The sequence below is a fragment of the Sebastes umbrosus genome, chromosome 9 (genome assembly GCF_015220745.1).
Source record: "Sebastes umbrosus isolate fSebUmb1 chromosome 9, fSebUmb1.pri, whole genome shotgun sequence".
Lineage (NCBI taxonomy): Eukaryota > Metazoa > Chordata > Actinopteri > Perciformes > Sebastidae > Sebastes > Sebastes umbrosus.
Window position 1 is genome coordinate 19562022 of NC_051277.1, and position 24329 is coordinate 19586350.

At 40.5% G+C, this 24329-nt stretch overlaps 1 protein-coding gene across 3 annotated transcripts in view; it reads left to right on the forward strand.

Annotated features, from left to right (window-relative positions):
* The first annotated feature begins 2373 nt into the window (after positions 1-2373).
* Positions 2374-24329, forward strand: part of fgf13a (fibroblast growth factor 13a) — a 124184-nt gene continuing 102228 nt past the window's right edge. Inside the window, exons 1-2 of one of the 3 annotated variants that reach the window (XM_037780001.1) lie at positions 2374-2606; positions 6865-7033. In XM_037780001.1, the coding sequence (XP_037635929.1) occupies positions 6985-7033 (49 nt within the window). In that variant the 5' untranslated portion in view covers positions 2374-2606; positions 6865-6984. Of the gene's footprint in view, positions 2607-6075; positions 6658-6864; positions 7034-24329 lie in introns of those variants that run through there. The other 2 variants (XM_037780000.1, XM_037780003.1) reach the window with 2 other exon arrangements.

Consider the following 24329-nt stretch of genomic DNA (forward strand, 5'->3'; position numbering starts at 1 on the left):
ATGTTTGTGCAGAAATAGTATAATCTTTGTGGATTTTTTTTTTAAATATTACTAACAGTAACATGTCTCTTATAGGAATGTTTTAATAAATGTTTCATAATAAGGTGATGGTGCATTTTCTAGCAGAAATCCTGCAATCAGCAGACAAAAAGTGATTCGGGGGTATTCTGTGGCGTTGGTAGACACGGCCTGTGAAGTGACATCAGAGGTGACAGAGTGCGAGTCAGGAGTTTGTTTGTGCTGTACCAACTGAGCTTCAGGGCTTTTGCTTTAAACAGGCTGGGGGTGAATGTAGCACTGTACAGCGATGCCTTGCTGGAAAGGTCAAAGGGGGCCACAGGCCATAGACACAGTGGGAACACAACCCGCTGACATTTACACTCTCTCTAACCCTCTCTCTTTATACCTCATTTCCAACATACAAGCACATGCCCTTCTGGTGAGTCAGCGCTCTACCTCTTAGCCTATTTCCACACTAACGAGTCACCAGTACCTAGCCTTATGATGACATTACACATAACATCTCAGTCTCAGTAAAAACACTTGAAAGGTTACTTAAAGGTACAGTGTGTAGGATTTGGCGACATCTACTGGCATGGTTGCAGATTACAACCAAATGCTCCACTCACTCGTCCCTTTCCAAGACTGCGGTAACGTGAGCTGCCAAGTGCAAAACTGTGGTAACGCCATTCACCTTGCTCAGAGGCCATTCTTACCATAATAACACTACTTTAGGAGTAACAGAAATCAGACGGCGGCTGGCGGTACCACGGTTTTGCAATCTGCGGCTCACGTTATCGTAGTTTTACAAGTGTGTAGAGAACTACGGTGGCCTTCAGGTAACAGAAAAACACATGTACAATTTTTTGTCCGTTCTGGGCTACTGTAGAAACATGACGGACTCCGTGAAGAGGACCCGCTCCCTTTGTAGATATGAAGGGCTCATTCTAAGCTAACGGAAACACAACGATTCTTAGTGTTAGGTGATTATACACAATCAAAAACATAGTTATTATATTATATTCCATTTCTGCTAATAGATCCCCCGAAATGTTGCACACTGTTCCTTTAAAACATTATTTACATTTTCATTATATGTGCAAATTTTAAATACGGTACATCCTGACCACACCATTTTCTGTTCATGAACTCCAGTGGCTTTGCTCAGTCACACACAGTATTTACACCATTAAAGGCTTTGTGGTACATATTTTCATGACTATTAATTATGGTATACATCCTGCAAAAACATCCTATTCTGCATTGTATTCCATGAAAAAGAAGAAATAAATGGGGGCTTAAAGTTTGGTTTCACCACTCACAACAAGTCATACATATAAGAATGATTTCATGTAAATTGATACAAATGTTCGTGATGCATATAATGTGTTGTGTGTTTGTGTATGCGTGATCATTTTGTTGGCTAAGTGAGTGACTGCATCTCTTATGTCCACTCAAAGTCCCCCTCACCCTCCCTCCCCCCCGGTGTCACTTCCTTGACCCCTCCACTGCACTGGGTCAGCTCCTATTGATTCACAGTCTTCCTGATTCCGGTCTGGTGCTAAGATATCCGCCGCTATCATAAATAAGAACCATGCATCCGCTCACTGCCAGTGAATGCTAAGGAGCAGTCAGATGTCGTGATTTAAGAAAAAGGAATAAATCAATAAATTTTCTTCAAAAAATGAGACGAGCACTTTAAACGGAGGGGACTGAACGCAGTAGGTGAGCCTTTTCATGGGCTTTAAATTATGATTCAATAAAAATAAAGAGGCACATGGACAAGGACTCAGCTGTCTACATAAAAGAGTTATGGCAATAACCACCGGGACAAGTTGAAAATCTATCAGGGATCGTTCTAAACTGTACCAGTCAAGGTCCACAGATACAAATGCAAAGGACAGATGGACTACTCATTGAGCGTACAACTACTGTAGAGACTTAAGACTGTCATCTGTTAATAACATTAACATTATCACAACAGAAACAAAGATAATACAAAGAGGGATATAAAATAAAATGTATATGTACATAGTGTAAAATACCATACCATGTTGTGACACAGTCCCAATGCAACAATATAAAAAGAGGAATTAGCTTAAATTGAGTTCAATTTGTCTTAAAGACTAAAGAGAAATAAATAATATGTGTGAACTTTTTAAAACCATAATGATTTAACCATTTGAGGCTTGTTGAAACAGGCCAAACAGGCCACAGTGGGACATGACATCTCAGGATGATTTGAGCATGTGAAGAAAGTTTAAAAGGGATCCTGTTTCTTCTAAAAATAGCCTCTATATAGATCTTATAACCGTCAACCCGCAGGTCTTTTTTCCTCTGCTGCCACTGAGTGCTAACAGACCTGCAGGGTAAAGGGGTGTGACATAAAGCCTGCAAAGATCAGACTGGGATTGGATGGAGACTTCTGAATGACAGCTGATAAAATCAATACTCTAATTTACAGTATATATTGACTCTAAAAGTGGATTCCGAGGATTCAAGACAATTTGGATTTTTGGCTGTAAGCATTTGGAGCGGGAGTTTAATGCGAGTCCAAGCGAAGGATGAGGTGTAAGTTTTAGGCTTCATCTTTACAGGCTTTAAAGGTAAGGACTTTCAGAATTTGTAAAGGTTAAGTAAAGGTTTTCAAAAGTAAAGACTATTTCTTTGGTGGGAAGTAGTTCCAATTTACCTTCATTGTTCTGGGGTGACAACATTAAACTTTGGGGACAGATTTTGCAAAACCTGGGCAATTAAAACCCACACTTTTTGCATGGCGAGATACCACAAGAGAGTGAGTAAAAAAATATGATTTTTGTAAGTTGGGTGAACCAACCCTTTAAAGAGTGAGCCGATGACAAAACAAGATAACTGATTGTTTCAGGAGGATCTGATGTGCCGCTTTCCATACTTGAACCCCTCTTTATATTATAGAATATATAGTCCTGCTTTTTTTTTGTAACAAAATGAAAAAATAAATCATGTGAGAACCTACATGTCTTGGATTTTTCAACTGGGCTAAAACGGGTGTCAACTTTCTCTGCTACGTGTGCTGTGGTATCATGAAATGTGTTGATTAACTTTGAAAACCAGCTAAATTCTGTCATTGTTATCCAGTTATTTCTACTTATTTTAATTTATTTTAGTGAAAAAGGGCTCAATATTATGTTTACAAAATGAAGAAACTATTGTTAAGAAGCATATTGCAGTCTAAACCCTCCTGCTGTGCCACACCGTCAGTAGAAAACTTTCCAGAACCTTCTACAGTACGTGTGCAGTTCCACCCTGAAGGAACCAAGTTGTTTTGTTTTCATCTAGTTGCAGTGATTTAAGTGATCTTGTTTTGCACAACATTATACTCTTTGCAACAAAAGCCTTATAAACTTACTGGACAGCACATGATTGTTACATGCAGGGCCTGTTAGGGGGATCAGATCCCAACAAACCAAATGTGGGACTAAAAGTATGTTTGTGTGGGACAATGTGGGACACGCTACTAATGCTGAGCAGTAGTCCTCAATTTCGATATAATGTCTAACTTAAAAAAAAAAATCAACATTTCTATTCTGCCCCTTAGCTTGTAACATCTCTATGCTTTGCCCTCTGGTTGAAAAATAACTCATTTTGCAAAGAAACTGAGAATCACCTTCCACCGGCTTCACCAACTTATAAGTAGCAGTCTTTGTTGTAGCTGCATTTCCTTTTCTTTGTGGTAGTTATACCATCATATTCTGCCTAAATCTGCATAGCTTGTGACTTTCCCCCGTTGGCCATAGCCTAGCAAAAACAGGTTAACCTGCACTTGACCCCCGTGATGACAGCCTTCCCTGCTTTCTTCACAATCATTGGATGAAAGCCAGATTTTTAGAAAAGTGTCTGTCCTGCAGTGGTTTGATTTTTGAAGTGGGACACAGTATCAATATGTGGGACACTGGACAAGTGATAACATTGCTGTGCAGTCCCTCATATATGGTATGTGTTTATCTACAAAAGCATTCTGGGTTTAGTTCCTTCTTACTTGTCTTCTCTTTTAAAAATGGAAACTGGAAGTCATAATCTTCGTTCTATGGACATTTTGCAATTTGTTGTTCCCAAAGTACGGACTGAATTGGGAAAGAAAGCTTTTAGGTTTTCGGCACCTACTGCTTGGAATAATGTACAATCTGATCTTCAACTTCAAAACTTAGTTACCTTGAATGAGTTTAAAGCTCTGGTGAAATCGCTGAAGTCCAGGTTGTCTGTGTGTGTCAAGTGTTTTGTATGAGCAAGTTTTAATGTTGTTAATGTATGTGTTGTCTGTTACTTTCACTATAACTGTCTTGATGCTATCTTGGCCAGGTCTCCCTTGTAAAAGAGATCTTTGATCTCAATGGGACTAACCTGGTTAAATAAAGGACAATGATAAATAATAAAGTGGTGACTGAAATATTTAGTTTTTAATGAAAATTCACCATGTGGTCCCGTTTAAACCGTCTAATAAATCTACATTACGAAACCACACACTTTGATGTACAGTTTTTGTAGGTATATATGTGGGTGGATGTGTGTGCACTCCATCCATATGCGGCGTTACTTTGTTTTTGTGTACACTGTTACTGAATTTCCCAGTAAAATAACAGTAAAGAACTGGCAGCAGGGTTGCCTTTATGTTACTGTAAAATTAACATTATTATACTGTCACTGAAATTTACAGCTTTGTACTGTTAATGAAAAATACAGTTTGAACTGTTTTGTATGTTTTGTTTTTATTAATTTCACAGTATTTTACAGTTAATTTACTGTTTAAAGATACATTATATAGCTGTTTTTCACCTTTCTTTTACATTATCTTATTAGATTTGTTTTAATGCACTATTTAGGTTGTATTTTTTTACATACATTTTAATAAACATTATTTTTTGCCTAAATGAATAGACTTAGCAGGTTACAGACATAGGAATAGTCACACTAAATATAATTAAAGGCACTTGTTAGGAAAAAGGCTATAATAAACTTGTTGACACTTTTCCCAAAATGTCTGTCTATAGCTGGCTACAAGCACAGAATGCAAACCAGAACAACATGTGAGTGAAGAACAGAGCTAATTCACTGATTTTACAATCATGTACAATGTACAAGCCTCACATGTGCAGATCAGGTCCCAGAATTAAAAACTGTTACTGATGATACTTAGACAGTTGATCAGCAGTAAAGTGGTGTTTTTTAAGAATGCATCATAGTTGAGCGTAATTTAACAGGTTTTCTTTTGTATTAACAGTACAGCACTGTTTTTAGCAATAACAGATTAACCCTCCTGTTGTCTTCCCGTGGACCATGCAACTTTTGTCTTCCCTTGCAGGTCAAAATTGACCCGGTCTGGTTTGACTGTTTTTAAGCATACATTATAAATTATCACCCAATTCTGTATTACACCTTTTTGGCCAACTTCATTCCAAGTCATTATCACAAGTTTTACACTTTGTTTTGGAATTCATGGTCAATAAACCTAATTTATATGAAATGAAACCTAATTTTTTAGGAAAAAAATGCAGAAATTATGAATTATTTGGACTATACTCAAAATTGGAGGAATAATGTTGATGGATTATCACAGACCGCTATATGTCAAAGTTTAGTCAGAATATTACAAATATTATAATATAAAAAAAATGTTTAATGACAGTGTGAGAGTGTGTTTTTTGCAAAGACCATATAAGGGAACCATTCATGTAATTTTGAGGAAATTAGGTGAAAGACATCCAATATTTATGATATAATGAAGTTTGAAAACGGGTCAAATTTGACCCGAAGACAACAGGAGGGTTAATACTGTTGAAATCCTGCTGTAAATTAACAGCAATTGTTTACAGTGTGCACATGTATGTCAGGTGAGGCCCAGTCTCAAGGCGGTTTTGTTTTGTGATGATTATTGCCTGTTAATTTGTATTAATGGCAATAAAGTAAAAAAAAGAAAGAACCCCCCTCAGATCATACACACATGAGGTAAATGCGTAAGCTGTATGTGAATGGGATGACGCAGAGCGCTGCAAAAAGGCAACTGATTGAGAGCAACAGCAAAGATGGTGATGTGCAGCATGCAGCAGCAGCAGCAGCTTTAATTCTCCACCACGTCGACAACACAACTCGCACACTGACTGCATCTACGGATGGTGGCTCGTTTCCATCCCAGCGGTGCTACACTGAAGTGAAGTAAAACAACAACAGATGTCCACGGTGTGAATTGGCGCTGTGTTGGAGCGCGCGCTCTCTCTCTCGTTGTGGATCCTGTTGATTGTTCTGCGCGTTGAAAGAGGAGCAGAGCAGAGAGGAGCTCGTCAGCCTCAGACAAGACAAACCTGCTCGCTCCAGACACACTGGATGACATTTCTCCCCTTTGTTTGCACTATTGGACGGTTCAAATGTTTTGACCTCTATTTTTTTTTCTTCTTTTCAACGTTAATTGAGGAACCTCTGTGGGGAGAAAAAAAAAAACACCTGCGCGTCTTTTCTCAGCTTTTCGCTCCTTCTCCTTCTCCTTCTCCTTCTCCTTCTCCTTTGTCACAGCAGACAGAGCAGGTCGTGATTTTTTTTTGTACATGCAACATAACGGGATTCATGGTGGGAGCGTTTCCTTTCATCAATGTGCATTGATGTAGCAGAAAACGTGGAGGAGATAAGGTAAGACCACTTTATGAGGATGATGCTGATTCTTGGTGTTTTATTTGGAACCATATGGAGGCTCTTTTATCATCACTAGTTGGATGTTTACACTGACATCCAGTATGCTTCTTCTCGGGTATAGCTCCCACGGTCCATTGTCTCGTTATGTGCTGCTGTTATTGACATTTCTGATGAATATTCCCCTCTCTCTCTCTCCATCCACAGAACCCTTATCTCAGCACCTGGAACCTGGGGTTAAGGATTTCATTGAGGACAGTCCACAATTAAGAATAGGGGCTTTCCATTCTTGTCTAAATCGGGAATTACACATCCAAACTGGGATCTATGAGCGGAAAAGTGGCGAAGCCTAAAGAAGACAAGGATGCTTCCAAGGGTAAGAGAGGCGAGCCTTAAACACTGCTTTACCCCCCTAAAATCACAGGTTTTTAACGCGACCATGCAGCCATTCATTCATCCCCTATACATGGCGCTCCAAATCACCCCTCTGAGAGGTTACACTGGAGACAACAGCAGCCACTGGATGGATGGATGCTGAGCCGTGGATCCCAGCAGCAGCACGGTGCATGTGGATGTTGCTGTTGGAGATCTAAAGCTGTATAGGCCTGTACATGCTGCACACGATGTGTTGCTTTGAGATGCACATGCGTTATATTTGCACTGACTTGTCAAAAAGCAGACAATTAGGCAAAGAAGAGCCAATATGTTGCTGCCATTAAGCTATAAGACTGATGTTTACAATGAAAGTAAACATCCTAACGTTGAAATGATGACAGTGATGTCCCATTGTGTCACTGTGGCACCCTGTTGAAATGTCCCTTTGTGTTTCAAACGCTCCGCATACAGATGCGCACATTATCTCATCACATCTGGACGAGCATGAAGCGCGCGGAGCCTGTTCCGTCTCGTGAAGCTTGCAGCTTTATGATTTATGGCGTGAAAAATCACCCCTCAGAGAGAGAGAGAGAGAGAGAGAGAGAATAAAAGAAGTAAAGTGCCTAGGCATTGCCATGGACACGGAGGAGAGACAGGGTTGCCATAGAGAAACCTCTCCATCTATACAACAGGGATGTGCAGCACGACACTTTACGCACCGGCGCACACGTTACTGCACCTTTGTGTTGGCGCTCGTTTTTTTTTTTTATATTAAACCATTACAAAAACAACAAATGAACCACATGGTGGTTAACATTGACGCAGTTTTATTGCGTCAGTACATTCATTTTTTCAGATGCAACAATTTCGATTGTAGTTCCTTTGTCTTTTTTTAGCCCTTATATTGGAATTCATGACTTTCTATAAGCTAAAGATATTTCTGTGGTCAGTGAATAAACAGGGTTTCCTGAGTGTAATATAATCACAACCTGCACTATACACTGTGGCAGCTTGCCCGCTGCAGCCTTCCTGTTTATTTACAGTGTACTGGAGCAATTGAATTGGATCCCCTTGTCGTCAGGTTCCCGCTCTGTTTAAGGTGCTCACAACAAATCAATAAACCTAATTGGCTTATTTTGGCAGCACTGCTACAAGTGATGACGTGGGCCTGTTGATGTTACTATAAATGGTACATAGAGAGTACAGTGATGGAGGCACTGTAACCTACACTAAACTGTGTGTGGGAACTTTTACATTTTGTTTCATTTATAGGTTATGTGAGTTATTATCCTCCAGAATTATAGCAGCTCAGAGGCCAATTATTAACCTTCTGAAACCCACTTAGATCCGTTTTTGTCTTTTTTCTAGGGGAGTACAGGGCGTCTTTATGGGGAGATGGCAGGTCAACAGTAGATGTCAGATAGAAGTGGTGTGCATCACCTGAAAGCTGGGAACCTGAAGATTAATTTGAGATGCAGCTCAGCAATGTGTCAAATTGTTCCAGTCATAAATCAGAAATAAATATGGATTCAATTAATTAATTATTTAAAAGAAATTGTAAAAGGGTTTAGAACATTATGATAGAAGTATATGATGGTCATCCCCATGCTCTATTATGTCTCATAAGTTGTTGCAGCAATTTTTAAGTTGATACCATTTGTTACACAGATTTGGTGCTAAATTCAACAATTTTTACTACTCGAGAATTGATCAAAATAATCAATAATCCCTCCAAAATATCACATTAAGACACCAAGACCTTGAGGAACACCATAGAAAAGCCATGATTGTGATATGAAAAACTTTTGACATTTCAAGATTTTTGCAAGAATTGCATTTTTTGCCGATTGGATGGCGAGCACTTATGTTCTGGAAACTGCTCAGAAACCCCCTTATTGTCAATCTACCTATAGGAAAACCACACCTAATCTGAATGCTCTACAGGTCTCTAGTTTGTGGCTGTAAAGTTTCATGAGGCTGTGATTATCCTAGAGGTCACCGCAGGTCATTTTATACAGAGAGGTCAAATTTTAAAAAATGGTCTCATTGCTACAACCTCTGAAAGACAGTAAAGTCAGTTGGGATTGCACGCGATCCCGTGGGTTTCAGAGGGTTAAATGGATAATGAACTATTGTGATACCCTACCATAGGCTACTATACCAAAGAGACTGTACTGCATAGTCCCACAGGGACATTTGTCATGGGCTCCAGGCCACTGCATCACACAACATACCAAAGTCACAATGTACATACACGCATAAAACATGGATCATACATACCCTCATGTACACACTATGTATATAATACATTACATAATGGGCCTTAGTTTGATGTATAACCCTTTCATCAAACTTCCCAATTTTAGAGATGACAGCAATTATTTCGTCTCAACTGTCCTGATCATAAAAGACGTTTTTTTTAGATTTATCTGCCCTGGGACTGCAGAGCTAACAGCTAAATTTGGTACGGGGCATCCCTTCTCTTTGTATGTGATTCATGCTTTCTGTACGTGGTGCCCAACAAATGCATGTAACAAAACTAACTTATAAAGCTAAAACAAAACAAACAAAACACCAGTTACAGAATAGAGGCAGCCCGGCATGTTGTGCTGACAAAATATGCTCAAAAGAATTGATTTCAAGATTAACCTCCACGGCAACTTTCCCTCTCATCTCCCGCTGGAAATCAATGGCATGCGTGAGTGGCTGACTCATTTAAGCTCTAGGGCAACACCATCTCCAAAACTCTCAGATGAGATAAAAAAAAAAAAGAAAGAAAACATCTTTCACCTTAACCAAGAATGCTCAACAAAGCGTGGTCTAGTTTGATAGATGAGCAGCGGAGAGCCAAAAGCTGGTGTGGCTCTGCTGCGTTCCAAAAAAAACAAAACTGCAGTTCATTATCTGCATCACTGAGAGGGTCACTTGGTGCCAGCTGTCCTCCATCAGAGACTTGAATGGCACAAGAGCAGGGAATTGCACTGGGGGAAATCAGTACTGACCCTGCCAACGTTGGCAACCACCTGCCCCACAAATTATTTTAGGGAAACAGTCCATTAAAGCCGGAACCACCTGCCATCTCCACAGCGTTTTTTCTGCAAGCTGTTGGCCTACAGAAGCTTCGGACTGCCCTGCTTATTCAGAAGTAAAGTGAAACCCCACATTTCCTCTCATCTCCTCTCATCATTATAGAGTCTCTGCTATCTATGCTAATTTACCAGGCTACTAAAGTGACATATGAATGTATGTAATCATTATTACGTTAGTGTTGTGTCTACTTGCATATGAGGCTTTCAGTTACCCCATATCAAGCTCTCTGAACATCCAACTAAAGCTGATTCAAGTATTCAACATAATCCAGATCTTGGAAATTGAATGACAGGTTTGGAAAACGCAAAAGGTTATTTGACACAATAATTTAGAAAAAGATGATAGGGACAAGTACTCCAGCAGAATAGAGATCGAATAGATGGAAAGAGTTACTTCTCTCCAAATAAAATTATATTGAATTAATGTATTTTCTTCAACCAGGTCTCAAAGGAAGGCTTTTTGCGTGTCATTTGTACGCTATGCAACAAGTAAGCATTGATGCATTAATGCATTGTGCATCGATTATGCAGACATTTCCACTCTAATTGTTTGGCCTCATGACATTAATACAATCTAATCTAATAGTAACAACAAGTAAGGGATAATGTGCAGCGAGCCGGTCATTGTTGTCAAATAAACCCAGATAGGGTCACAACAATGTTCCGCTAGCTGCACATTATCCCGCTTATTACATGGCTACTTACTTAAGAAATCAATATCTTGACACAAAAATGGTCTGCCTGAGTCCGAGTTCAGAACTGCGTCCATAGCAACGGCCTGTTATACATAGCAACGGTCTGCTATAAAGAAATTACAGACCGTAGAATGCCATGGTTGACTAATCAGAATCAAGTATTCAACAAAGCTGTGTAATAAATCTACGGTAACGTCCGCAGTTAATAGCAGGATAGGATAGCATCAGTGTCACGTTTTGCTGTGCTGAGGAGTGAATATTACACGTGTATGAAGGTGCAGTATCAGCATGGGGCAACAAAACCACTCACTTAGGTTTAGATAACAATGCCACTTAGTTAGGTTTAGGAAAAACATCATGGTTGGGCTTAAGATAAGTATGTAAACTAAGTAAAATAACTAAGTAAAGTAACATAAGTACAGAAAACATGTGATAAACGTAACGTACAAAACAAAACACCCGTCTCTAACACTAGTCTCCTGGTTAAAAGTGTTTGTGTTGAGTGTTTGTTGGATCCATCAACCTCACCACCCGCCCGCCACAAGCGGTCTTTTTCGCTTTTTATTCTGCGTCACTAGCTCTGAGCATAGCATATTTACGCGGCTGCGTTTACATTGCAGTCAGTACAGACTACAAACAGGCTGATGGTGGTCCCAGTTGTATTCATATATAAAAAAAGTGCCATTTAAAACTGTGCAGCTCAAGACAAAATCACTTTTTGTCCCTTCAGTTCAGTTTTGTGACAGTTATCAGTTCTCTCCTCTGTGACTCTGTCAGAAAAGCTATCCTGTAGCAGCACATGTGAAAACAGAAAGTATGCAGAGACAGACAGACAGAGAGAGAGAGAGCGACAGGGTGGGGTAGAAGGGGAGGTGGTGTGTAGCGGAGCTCCAATATCAACACCAGTGAATCACGTTGTGTTCGTTGCCCCCTGTCCTTGTGAAGCTAAGCTGTGCAGACAAAGTGATGTGTCGAATCCTGACGTGCAGACACTCTCCGCTTTACAACTTTCCAGAGCCTGAAAACTCTGCTAGACAAACATCAACAGAGCTGCATTGATGCATTGTGCATCGATTATGCAGACATTTCCACTCTAACTGTTTGGCCTCATGGCATTATTACAATCTAATCTAATAGTCACTATCATGTTCAGTTTAAGAAAGCCAACATGTATAGTTTTATGATCACTTTTCTTGCAGATTCAGTTCATAAATGCCACATTCCCGTGAACAAATAACTTTGACCGCGCTGCTCACTGTCACTCTCCTCACACTTCATCACAGAGCAGGGCATTGATAGACTCCACTCTTGGGCGTGAGTGTCAGACAGTGGATTCATGTCCGCTTCAAATTGCCGGCCCGAGCCGAGCAGAAGGCATAAGTCTTGCATATTTGCAGGCCGATTAATTCAGCGCGAGGCCGGCCACAGAGCTGAATCAATAGATGCCCAGAGAGGAGTTCAGAGCTGCTTCATTAATCACAATGCAGGCAGCTCAATCCTCCACAACACTGACACGTGCTCTAATCTCATAAAACTAAAACCACACGCTGTCTACAGTGGCGTTAAAATCTTTTGATCTCAGAGAAGCTCCTTTGAATAGCATGTGGTGATGGGAGATTTTGGCCATTGTTTAATTATGACATCATTTCATACGTAGTCAATATTGGCACTGTCTGCTTTAGTTGTCATCTCACTGAATGTTTGAAAGATATCTGCAGAGGTGGAAAGACTACATGCACGACTACTTTGCTGGAATTCTAGTTAAGCAGAAGTAAAGTATTAAAATACATTGAAACTGTTTGCAAAGTAAAGTGGTGGCCAGCAGTCAATGTACACATCCCACAGTGCATACTTTGACAGGTTGCAGCGATACACACTTGTGCAGTGACATTGGTGTGTGTGAGCTCATCTGGTAGTGCAGAAGATTTTCATGCGGGGGGTCCTCAAATTCTAATCCCAGGGTTTGGAAAATTATTCTAAATAAATCTTGAACCCAGCGAGCTCATGGGATTTCCTGCTATTTGACAGGGTCAGCTTAAAAATGTTTTTTTCTCTAATATACTATTACAAAATTCAGTTCAAGCTTTTTTCATTTCTATCCTTCTTAGTGACTGTGCAATCCCAATAGTGGAGTTTTTGGACTACCACGTGTCACAACGACTATTTTATCATGATATCCCAATGCAAAAGCTATGGGAACATAAATTAAAGAGGACCTATTCATAGTTTTCATGTGACGTCACAGCCTTATGGGATGCAAAACAAAGCTGCCCTCCACTCTCTGCTAATGACAGTTCAGCTTTTACATCACTGTCAGCCAAAACGTTAGTTGTTGTTCAATTTGATACACAAACCAATGAAAAGATAAGTCTGGGTTGTGTTTCTACAGTCCCGTCTGGGATTGAAAACCCAGAGGGGAGGATTGTGGATTCTTGCAATAAGTTAGATGCGTTGTCATCCCTGGCGAGAGACGCACTGGCGGACTACACTGACTGAAACTGAACACCCATGCAACCAACGACTACAACCAAGCTAGCCGACTCTCCCATCTCCATGGTCAAACCAGCTCATTTGATAATTTTCCAGACATTGCTTCTCAAGCGACGTTACTACCTCTGCTCTGCCTGTGTCTGTCTCCAACTTTCGTGGTGGGTGGTTTATTGACGAAGACGCGAGGGACAGCTAGCTTGACCGCAGTTACCAACGATTATTTCTTGTCCTCCACCTCTCAAACAAAAGCCTGAGTGACCCAATCCAGATCGAAAGTACAGATAACTGTAATGTTACGCTTTCATCTTGGCAGCAGTATAAGGGATGGAGTCCCCACCAGGTATAACTTTATGTAGCTAAACATCGAACAACTTCGAGTACAGCTCCGGGGATGCAGCTGAGACAACTTTTCAACTAGCTAGCTATGCTAGCTAACGATGTCTGGTTATCAACTTGATCGATCAACTTGATCATAACAGAAGAAAGTAACTTTCATCGCTCAAACAGAGCATTTCAGACAGAGTGAAACGAGGTGCTGCAGCACAGCTGGTATGAGACATTAAAGCATGTAAACATGTTCTAGTAGAAACCCAAAATACAAGTATGCACCTGAAAATGAGCGAAATAGGTCCTCTTTAAAGGCCCAGACACACCAAGCCGACATCGAAGAACTAGCAGCAATGAAGGCCGACAGCTAGTTAGCACGTACGTTCTGCGCCTGCGTGAGATGAAATAACTCTCCACACCAGCAGGCGGTGGTAGTCTGTATTCGTCATTCAAAAAGGGAAACCAAAAGACCGAGGACTGCGGATATACAAGCCATTGTTATGATACGTCCACGAAACAAAGCGCCGTTTGCCGACCATTTTCACACCACTCTCACACGCCACTTAGCTTCATGCCAGACGGCCATGTTGTTGTAAAAATATCCTTGTATTGCAATGATCAGAGCCTTCTGTGTGTGCCCGCTTGACTTTACTTGTTGGCTTGCTTTCCTCACTTCCGTTTCTCTTCTCGTGCACTGATTTGTTTAAGCTGAACCACCAATCAGAGTGATTTCTCTCACCGACGGCCTCTGCCGCAGTGTCAACATGCTGAATCATCCAAAAAGCCTCCAACACGGGCAGACTAGAGCCGACGATGCAGGACACACCGCAAAAACTAGGCCAACAGACGCTCACGACGACCTCAAACTGTCCAGATGGCCGACCGTTGGCTTGGTGTGTCAGGGCCCTAAAAAGTGGCATGTTCTTTTTCTCTTTAGGTGTAGATCTGACTCAGTAGAAAGCTTTATATAAAAATAAAAAAATAAAAAGTAAAAGCATGCAATTCAGAAAAATACCTCAAAAACTTCAGATAAATATAAATTTAATGTACTCAATTAAAAGTCATCTCTATATTGCCAGCAATATTTTCAACACAACAAAAACAGTTTGTCAACACTGGGGTTTGTGAGGACATGTTCCTGTGGAAGTATTCGTGGTGTCAGGGTGGTGGAGTTGTTGCCTGTCAGATGCTTTCCTGGTACTGACGCAGATCCGGCCACATTGCCCAGAGGAAACTGGTTCGCCTCGCATCAGAGATCTGCCACTCTCCATCGCTGACTCGCACACTGATCGCTGTTTGGGAATGTTGAGAGTCACTCTCTTCAATTTCTCTGTCAGTTTAGGTTCCTGAGTGACACAGGGCGCTCTGTGACTGGTGCATTGGTTTCTGGTTCTCGGTCTGTCGTGTTCTCTGGATTTTGTACAAATTGTTTCTTTGAAAACAAAGTTCTTTTAAGTCAGCCAGCCGCATCATTGGAGTTGGTTATGCCAAAGTTTGAAGTGGACAGTCAGTGATCAGTTAGTGGTGGTGAAATATATCTGCTAACATGTTCAGGCAACACACATTTTGCATCTTATTAATTTTTCTTGACTTTGAAGTGGATTCACGCTCTGTCTTACGTCATCACTGCCAGAAGTGTTCTGCCCTTAAAATCTCTAAATACCTGACTGTTCTGGTGCATTAGTGAGCCTGCTGCTAGTAATCCACAGAGCTGCATGTCTTCTGAGGTTAGTTGTCCCCTCATAACCTCCTGGGACATAATTACCTCTGGTTTTAATTTGCCGTGCCACAGAACAAGTCACTGGTGTCACTGGTTCCCTGCATAGCGTTTTCTCTTCCTCAGTGTTGTCATCTTTTCTTGAAGTGGTAATACTCCTCTTGGTAGACATTAAGTTGCTCACGTCATCTGGTTTCCTCTCTAAATACTGTCACTCAGAGGGACTGAAGGGTTTTAATCCTTGTTAACAAAATGGCCATGAATGTTAAAACATCTGGCTCTGCGCTGACTCTCACTGCTTTTTCCGCAAATACACGGAAATACACAGACATATCAGCAGACGTGGTTCTGTGTTAGCGTAATCTCACAAACCAGCCATCTAAAAATGTGTTTTCAAGTGTGTATTAGTGACACTGTAGCTGTGAGGGACATTAATGCCATGCTAAAACTAGGGCTGGGCAATATGGCCAAAATCTGATAGTGTACCAGTGTGAGTATTGTTCTCATTTAATCACATTTTCTGAGAAATACAGTTAGTACGTGCTTGTTGTTGTCAATTTAGACGGTGTAATTGTCAATATGATTTTATTACTATATGATTCCATTGAAAGATGATAAATTATCATAGTGAATTATCGCCTAGCCCCAGCCAAAACTCATGATATAAAAAATGCATGCACAAAACATAATTTTGAAATTATTGTATGCAATGTGTTTTCTTTCAACAATAAGTTTCATAGGTTTAGTGTTAAGTGTTCAGCGTTGAAGTGGATTTTATTGCAGCCAGACTTGGCACTGTAATATAATAATTCTCTATCTATAGGTCACTGATGTTGAACATTGCTTTCATCTAAATAATGGTGCAGATCCCCGCTGACAAATAGGTGTGTGTGGCATTAACTACTACCTGTGGTTTTTGGATTACTGCAATTTTACTTTCAGAAATGCACTCTATGCTACAGTACATAATCCCATCTAAAGATAATCCCCGTAATTGTGGTTATGTGTGTCAAACTGCCTCGATGACATAAATGATGTCTCTCCACAGGGCCAGAACACTGAAATATTTCAGAGAGGAATGAATTTGGTTTTTAGTGCATATTCAAAACTATGTCACATACTGTAAGGCTTTACATCGACATCAGCGATATAGGACCTGCTAACCCTTTCCTATAAACGCTAAAAGCTTAATGCCAAATTGAGGTTAGCAGTCTTCATCTGGTGCAGTGATGAGGACGCAGAGGACATGACAGCTTTTCCATTGGATTATCTGCTACATTGAACAGAGATGACATCAGCAGAAAATTGTATCATTATCTGGTATGCGTCCACTGCTGCTCGGAAAACATGACGTCGTTGAGTTTCCTTTCTTACACTCATCGTATAGAGGAGGTGACAAATGGCAAACTGAATCAATTCCTCCCCAAACAATACCATTTCCAGGCATGTGACCAGGCGTCCAACTCTGAGTGCTAATGGGCTCACCGCAGATCAAATGCTTTTAGCCCATCTGAGATGAAGGAAAGAGCTCATCTGTTCAACTGAGCATGAAGCAGCACTGACTCATTTGTCTGTAAGCCTTCACACCACCCTGAGCTCACTTTCAGACTTGGTTCAGTATATGTGCCACATGCATTTCTACTGGAGCGGAATACCACAGATGTCTTCTTCACTTATCTCCAAACTGAACAAGACACTACTGAAGATCTGAACAGCTTCAAGTGGTTATATATGTAACTGTTCTATAGATCAGGTTTGCTTCAGACTAGAATAATATGTTTTAGCAAAACATATTTCAAAAACATAGAAGTGAAACCCTAACTTGTACTTAAGGCAAAGTTTTCATGCACAGTAACAGTATAAATACTACTACAACAGACCATGTACGGCACTGCAGAGCGCTATTGGAGGTTTTGAGGGCACAAAGAGGTCAGAGAAGAAATTACAGTAAACCCAGGTCACATAGAAGCCATGAGTTGTCGTCGTCGTTCAAAACCCGTTCGCATGAAAAGGCGCATGAATGTCACGATAATGCACAAGGCATTTAGCGTGCAATTGCTTTTGGCGTGTCATTTGTACGGCATGTAGTCTGTGCGGAGTCCAATGTTAATGCAGCCACGTAAATATGTCACAAAGAGATAGTGACGTAGAATAAAAAGCGAGAAAGACTGCTTTTGGCGGGCTGGAAGGGAGGTCAATGGGTCAAACAAACACAGGACTTTCGACCAGGAGATCGGTGTTTGAGACCTGTGTTTTATTTTGCAAATTATGTTAGTGACGTATGTCAATTGTTTTTTAGTGACGTTTGTGATGTGTTTTCCGAAGTTATGTTATGTTGTTTTCCTTCATGTTTTACTGAGTTTACATACTTATTTTAAGCCCAACCATGACAGTTTTCCTAATCCTAACTAAGTGTTTTTGTTGCCTAAACCTAAGTTAGTGTTTTTGTTGCCTCAACCAACGGCGGACGTTATCGTAGTTTTGTTGCATGGTGTGCAAATGACACGCGGCTAGGCTAAGGCTAAAATGCCTCTTCATGACACTATGAATGTCCGTGTAATGTCGTGCTATTTATACGCCTTCCCATGATACCGGGTTGAATGTTGAGTTCTGGTCAGAGCGCCACCGGTGGAAAACTTGTGAGCAAAGTCAAGGTCTCAAAATCATGTAGTGTGCAACGGTTTTATGGCCTGCTGCTGGATTCATATATTTTAAATCAAGCTCAGGATTAATAGTAGCTCTGGACATGAACTAATTAAAGTTGGTGAAAATTATAAAGGGGATTAAGGCGAGGTAAGAAAGGGAGGCGATAAGGCTGGACCAGTGGTAATAAACAGGAGCTACAGGCTGGAACAGAGCAGGCCTGGGAGACAGAGTCTAACTGGCCAGTAGTCATGCTGATGGGAAGGGCAAATGATTGCCTCTGGTACGAGCAGAATGCAGATTAGTGATTGGCAGGTTGAGCGAGGCTGTAGTCTCTGTAGTGATGATTCTCAAGGAAGACACCAGAACAGCAAACAACCATCTCGTCTGCACGCATGCAGAGAATAGTTAACAGGATTACCTGCTTCTTGCTCTTCCCCAATCCTGCAGCTCATTTCACAAGCAAGTTACAAACAGAGCCTCACATCAGCGTTCCACCTCAGCAGGTTTCACTGCCTATGAGAAGAAACATCAGTGTGGAAATCAAAGCTGACCTGAAAAGTATTTAAAAGAGGCTGGTAATGGCTTTTTGAAGACTGATGCATTGTTCGTTGTAACCTATGGCGCCAAGTGTCAAAAACACCCAACTGTGCTTCTTAAAAACCCTGGAAACTGTTTGCTAACACACAGACTTGTGTGTGAGTGAAGTGTGTGGCAACAGGAACAAAAAGGCAGCCAGCAGTTGAAGTTAATGATATCTACGCTGAGGACCGGGTTTAAATATATAATTGTTTTGCATTTATCTAAACGACATTGTGCCGTGCACTTAGCTGAAAACTGCATTTGAATTTCGATATTTTGTTTGGTTTTGCATATAATATTTATTATTGAATCCGTTAAAGGAAAGCTGTGATGCAAATTTAAAACAGAGCTATGCAGTTGTCAGACATATTTTCTATAAACTGGAAGGGCTTAGACTTATTATCAACACTTCTGGACACATGTAATTTAGCAATTGTTGACACCTATTGTTTCATCCACCTGTAAATTACATCCATATGCAGTTATTTTGTTTTAGAAATAAGGTTTTGTGGGAATGGAAATACTGGCCAGAAATGTGTGAGGGTAGTGTGGTGTTCATAGGTTTTAGTGTGTTAATCAGGACCACAAACTTTTCCAACCTTTAACAAGTGGTTTTAATTGCCAAAAATCAACCTTACAAACATGCAAAAAATGCAGGAAAATATCCAGCAGCAACTTGCGGTGAATGTTTGCAGTAACATTAAGTTTTCCCCAAAATGTTGTTGCTAATGCCAAATATTTACATGTAAGTTATTCATATAGGAGATAAAGTTTACATGGGTAGACACTAATATTTTCAAGCACTGGCCCAGTGGGCCACCCAGCCTCCTAATTTGGTGGCCAAAATGTAAACTTAAGTAAAAACAATACAGAAAAAAAATAAACACAACTTAACACAGCCCTCCTTTACTGTGACACTTCATTAAATGAAAAGACTTTAACAGAAGGCAAATATTGAAAAAGTTCCTCGTTCTGATTCATTTATGTTCTCATTTTTGTCTCATAGTTTTCTATTTGTCTTTTGTTAGGAAGTTAAACAGTTCCCTCTCTAATACCGGTGTCTATTTCATATTGCTGTGAAAACATCTCCTTCAAACAACTGTATTTATTCAAGTTTCTTGCCAAAAACAAAATGTTACAAGATTACATTTGAACATATCATGATAACATTATAATTTGCCTTCACCGATCGTCATTTTTACAGACTATAGCCTGAATGCATCATAATGTAACTCAATGGAACCTCTCTCCGTTAACGTTAGCTGTTAGTTTTTAGCCAAGCAGGACTGTGCCGGCCACTAATCAGCCGCTCCTCATATGGGTCGTTGCTCATTAATTAAGGTCTTGATCGACCCCCCCTACCTTCACCAATTTGTGTGCACTCTGGAGGATAATGCTATTGACCATATTGATCTCTGGGTCACTCACTCAAAATAGCAGTGTCATTAGAAGGAAGGTATGGGGATACAGGAAATAAGAGCTTCCAGGTGTCTTGACTGACAAGTAGGAGGGGTCAACACAAACTAAACATAGGCGTGGATCAAATATCTAGTGACATAAGACTGCTGAAAGACTATTATGAATATAATACATAGATGCTAAGAAGGACACAAAAGAAATAACTGTAGCTACTTTAAAGTCATATATGCGTAGTGTATAGATTCACATCTTTGGGCCATGTTTAACGTCTGCGATGACCGAGGCACTTAGTATTGGCTTCTCTTGAGCCGGAATATGAAAGATGATATATAGCAGAAAGCCATTAGTACCATTCCTCAGAGGAAGCTCATTCATTCAGCAGTGATGAGGACATGGAGGATGGAAGGTTAATACATTCAGAGCGAAATATTCAACAGGGAGAAGGAGATAAAAGAAATTCAGATACAATGGTGGATGGCTAAAACCACAGTATATGAAGTAGTAAATGTCAACCTCTCAAATGAAATGTGGGCATGTGTCTTTATGCGTTTGTGTCGGTCTTCATTTTTAGTAATATTTTAGTACTCACTGTGTGAAAATGATGACGCGAGTGTTAAATGTGAGGGGTCTTCTGTTTCGTGGAAGTGAGAAAGAATGGGGAATAAAGACATTGTTAAGACGACTGCTAAATATAGCAACGATCCTTCACTGGTCCCTGAAGCCAATTTTACACAGTCTGGAGCAGTGAACATCACGGCTGCGCCTGCCTTCTTCTCATCAGGGAGACATCATTTACATAATGAGACGCTGCCACGGCAACAAAGCCCCTATAAGCACGGGAGTCGTCAGTCATGGGGGGTGGGTACCAAGGTGCCTTCCTAACATGCAGCACTTGATGCGCTGCAGGCTGCAGCGTTGTGAACGCCGTCACACATGCACACACAAACATACGCTCTGAGCCCCAGAGAGATAGAGTCCGTATGGAGAGACACACTTGATTAGAAAATAAAGGGTGGGAAGGCAATTGTAAATGGGCGTCTCTCTGGGGTGGTGGTCGTGGAGGGGTTGGAGGTGTTTTGGGTGTTTGTGAGTTATCTGTGTTTTGGTGTTTCGAGCATGTTGGTGTGTTTGACAGCTTTCGGCCACTAGTATTTGTCTTTGTATTTTTTTTATATTATTCCATTATTGTAATAATTGATTACAGCTTTAAATATCAACTTATGCTGTTCAATGGGTCCAGATACTTTTTATGAGATCAGTTGTTGTAATGCTCTTTTTTGGTGGACCCATCACTTCCCATATAATACTTTTCCCAGATTAGTTTACACCAAGATTTAAGCCACTGTTTACATGATGTGTGTGTGTGGAGAAACCAAAAGCAATAGCGGTAGTGGGCGGCGTTGTAAAAGCGAAAGGAAGAGTTTATTCAAAATGAGAAAAAGCACAGATTTTTCTCAAAGAGTTAAATGTCTTGTAGCAGCTCTGCATTCTGATTTATTAATGCTGCTGTCAGCATGAAATTGGTATTTCTGCCAACCAAGACCAAAACCTTTAATATTCATCCTTTATGTTTTAGGTTGAAACAAAGCAATTATATTTTCATATACAGCACTTGAAACCAGATATAGCATCTACGTGGATATATTATTTCAGACCGACCCGGGATCACGCCAAAGCGTGTAACAGACCCGCCTGTCCACCAGAGGATAGCATCAGTGTCACGTTTTGCTTTGCTGAGGTGTGAATATTACACGTGTATGAAGGTGCAGTATCAGCATGGGGCAACAAATCACATAGTTAGGTTTAGGAAAACCGTCATGGTTGGCCTTAAAATAAGTATGTAAAGTAGGTACAATACGTATAGAAACAACGTAACATAGAAAACACGTCACTAACGTAACTTACAAAACAACGGTCTCGAACACTGGTCTCCTGTTTGAAAGTCCTGGGTTTGTTGGACCCATCCACCTCCTCTTCTGCCCACCATGAGGAGTCAGGGCTGAAGATACCCATGAACTTCTCCGCAGTGTTATGCTGGGAAGGGTTTTATGGTTAACCGTACGTTACACCTCTAAAATCTCAACGTGTGGTGACCTGAGCATCACGCAAGCGGATTGGTCGATCCAACTCTTGTCGGGAGGTGGGTTCAAAATGCAGAATAAAAAAAACTGTTAACATTGTGCAAATATTTGTACAAATATAAAGGTCACAGCTATGTGAACTTCTACAAAAAAATGCCTGGAGAAGCATGTTCACACCTTAACACACATCAGTGAATTAGCTCGGTTATCTGTTAGTATAAACATTTGTTTCCACACATCTCTGATACAAACTATAGAATTAAAACAAATATTAGCCTCACACAATCACATTTGTAGAGCAGTGTATTCAATTAATACTTTAGGAATGGTTGAAAATGGTTTAAAAGATACACTGGTGCTGTAGTTCCACAAAAACCTTAACTTAACCTGGCAGTTGGTGGAGCTTTAGCTAGTCTGCAGCGTGATTTCAGTTTCCCACCTGACAATTTTTTTGTTTTGTTTTGTCAGATGTCATCAGAGATTCTGTGTGGTGAATGATCACATCATTTTCAAAGTAATTAGAGGAGACAAGTCGCTGCCTACACTGCAGTACAGAGAGAGAGAGATAAAGAGATGGAGAGAGCGAAGCAAAGGGACAAAGAGAGGGAGAGAGAGAGAGAGAGAGAGAGAGAGAGAGAGATGGCAGCCAGTGATCTAACAGTAATCCATAACAGCAGAACTGGCTACCATAAAGAAGATGAACAGCGCTGTAGGCGAGATGAAAAGGTTACACGCAACAACGGCAAAACGCCTCAGCTTTGCTTAAAGGTTACAGTGGAAAATTTAGATAGTGACGATGTTAAATTGCCTGATTTACTGTGGCTCCTTGACTAAAACCTTCTACGGTAACCGTAGCGGTTTCATTTCTGATTCCAGTTTGATTCGATTCCACTCCTCAGCGAGTAGTCTTTTCAAAAGAGCAGATGAGCCTCAGTACACCACGTCTAAATAAAGTACTGCTTAATACTCAATAGTTATAGCCCATCCTTGGATTTCTGACCTTTATGCCATGTCCCTGTGTTTCATGTTTCAAATGGTCAGTTGTTCTCCCGGCCTTACACAACAACAACACACACCTTCAGTCTTTTTTCTCTGTTGTTCTATTCATAGCACAACGACTTTGTATCACAGCAACCTTTAGAACATGACCATGAGTCTGAAATGGCTCTTGTTTTCATATGATGGTTTATATCTATCTATATATACAGTATATAAATGTCTATATGTGTGTGTGTGTTCATGTGTTTTCTCTCTGGTCTGCCAGTGTGTTCTCAGGATTTAGCAGGGCTGTCTTTGTATTTGGCCGTGCTCTGTAGATCAGAATGGAAGGCATCTGGTGTTTGTTTATAGCCCAGATTTTATCTTTATCTTTTTTCTATGTCGTCTGTGTGCTGCGCACGTATGGATCTATACACAGTCTGTGCGTCTCATTGTTGCTGTGTGCGTGTGTGTGTGTGTGTGTCTGTGGTACAAAAGGAACAATTAGTCCCTTAATCAATTAGTCGATTGACAACATTTTTCTTGCCTACAAAATAATATGGTGTAATCTTACCCGCACTTAAAACGTAACACATTCACTCTGGCGCATGAATAATTTATGAAATGTGAACATCTGTAGACACTCGCATGCACTCGCACATTTCCACATAATTATGCCTTCATGCTCGTGTCGCCAGTGAAAACATGCACATCCTCGTATAAAAAGCCAGACATTTGATATTTCAGGAAGGCTCTTGATATCAAGTGTTGGGTTGAGCAGCCGTCTATAAAAATACCGACCCAGTGAGCGTCATTACTTCTACACATCCAACAGCTTTATGGGATGATTACGTATTGTGTGAACTCGTGTGTCTGCTGAGAAACTGTATTTGGACTCTGTGGGCATTTTTGGTGGGATGAACAGAATGTGTTGTTAACACTGTGTGGAGGCAGTCCTCACACTTGCTCTAAAATCAGTCATCACAGCCATTAAAAAACCCACAAAAAAAACACTTGCATGGCTCTTTAGCTGTGAGACACAAGAAAGTGAAAAAGAATACAAAATAATATTTTTGTCTGTCTGAACTTCATTCATTGTGTATTTTCTTTGAACCACTGGCGGTTTGAAACCTTTCCATAACAAGCTTGTGGTGCACAATTCCTTCCTCTACCCATCCCCCGCCAATCCTTTTACTGTGCACTAATGCATGAACAAAGAAGATGCTTTACTTTGGTTGTAGACTGCCAAACCTTCTCATAATTAGGGCTGTCAATT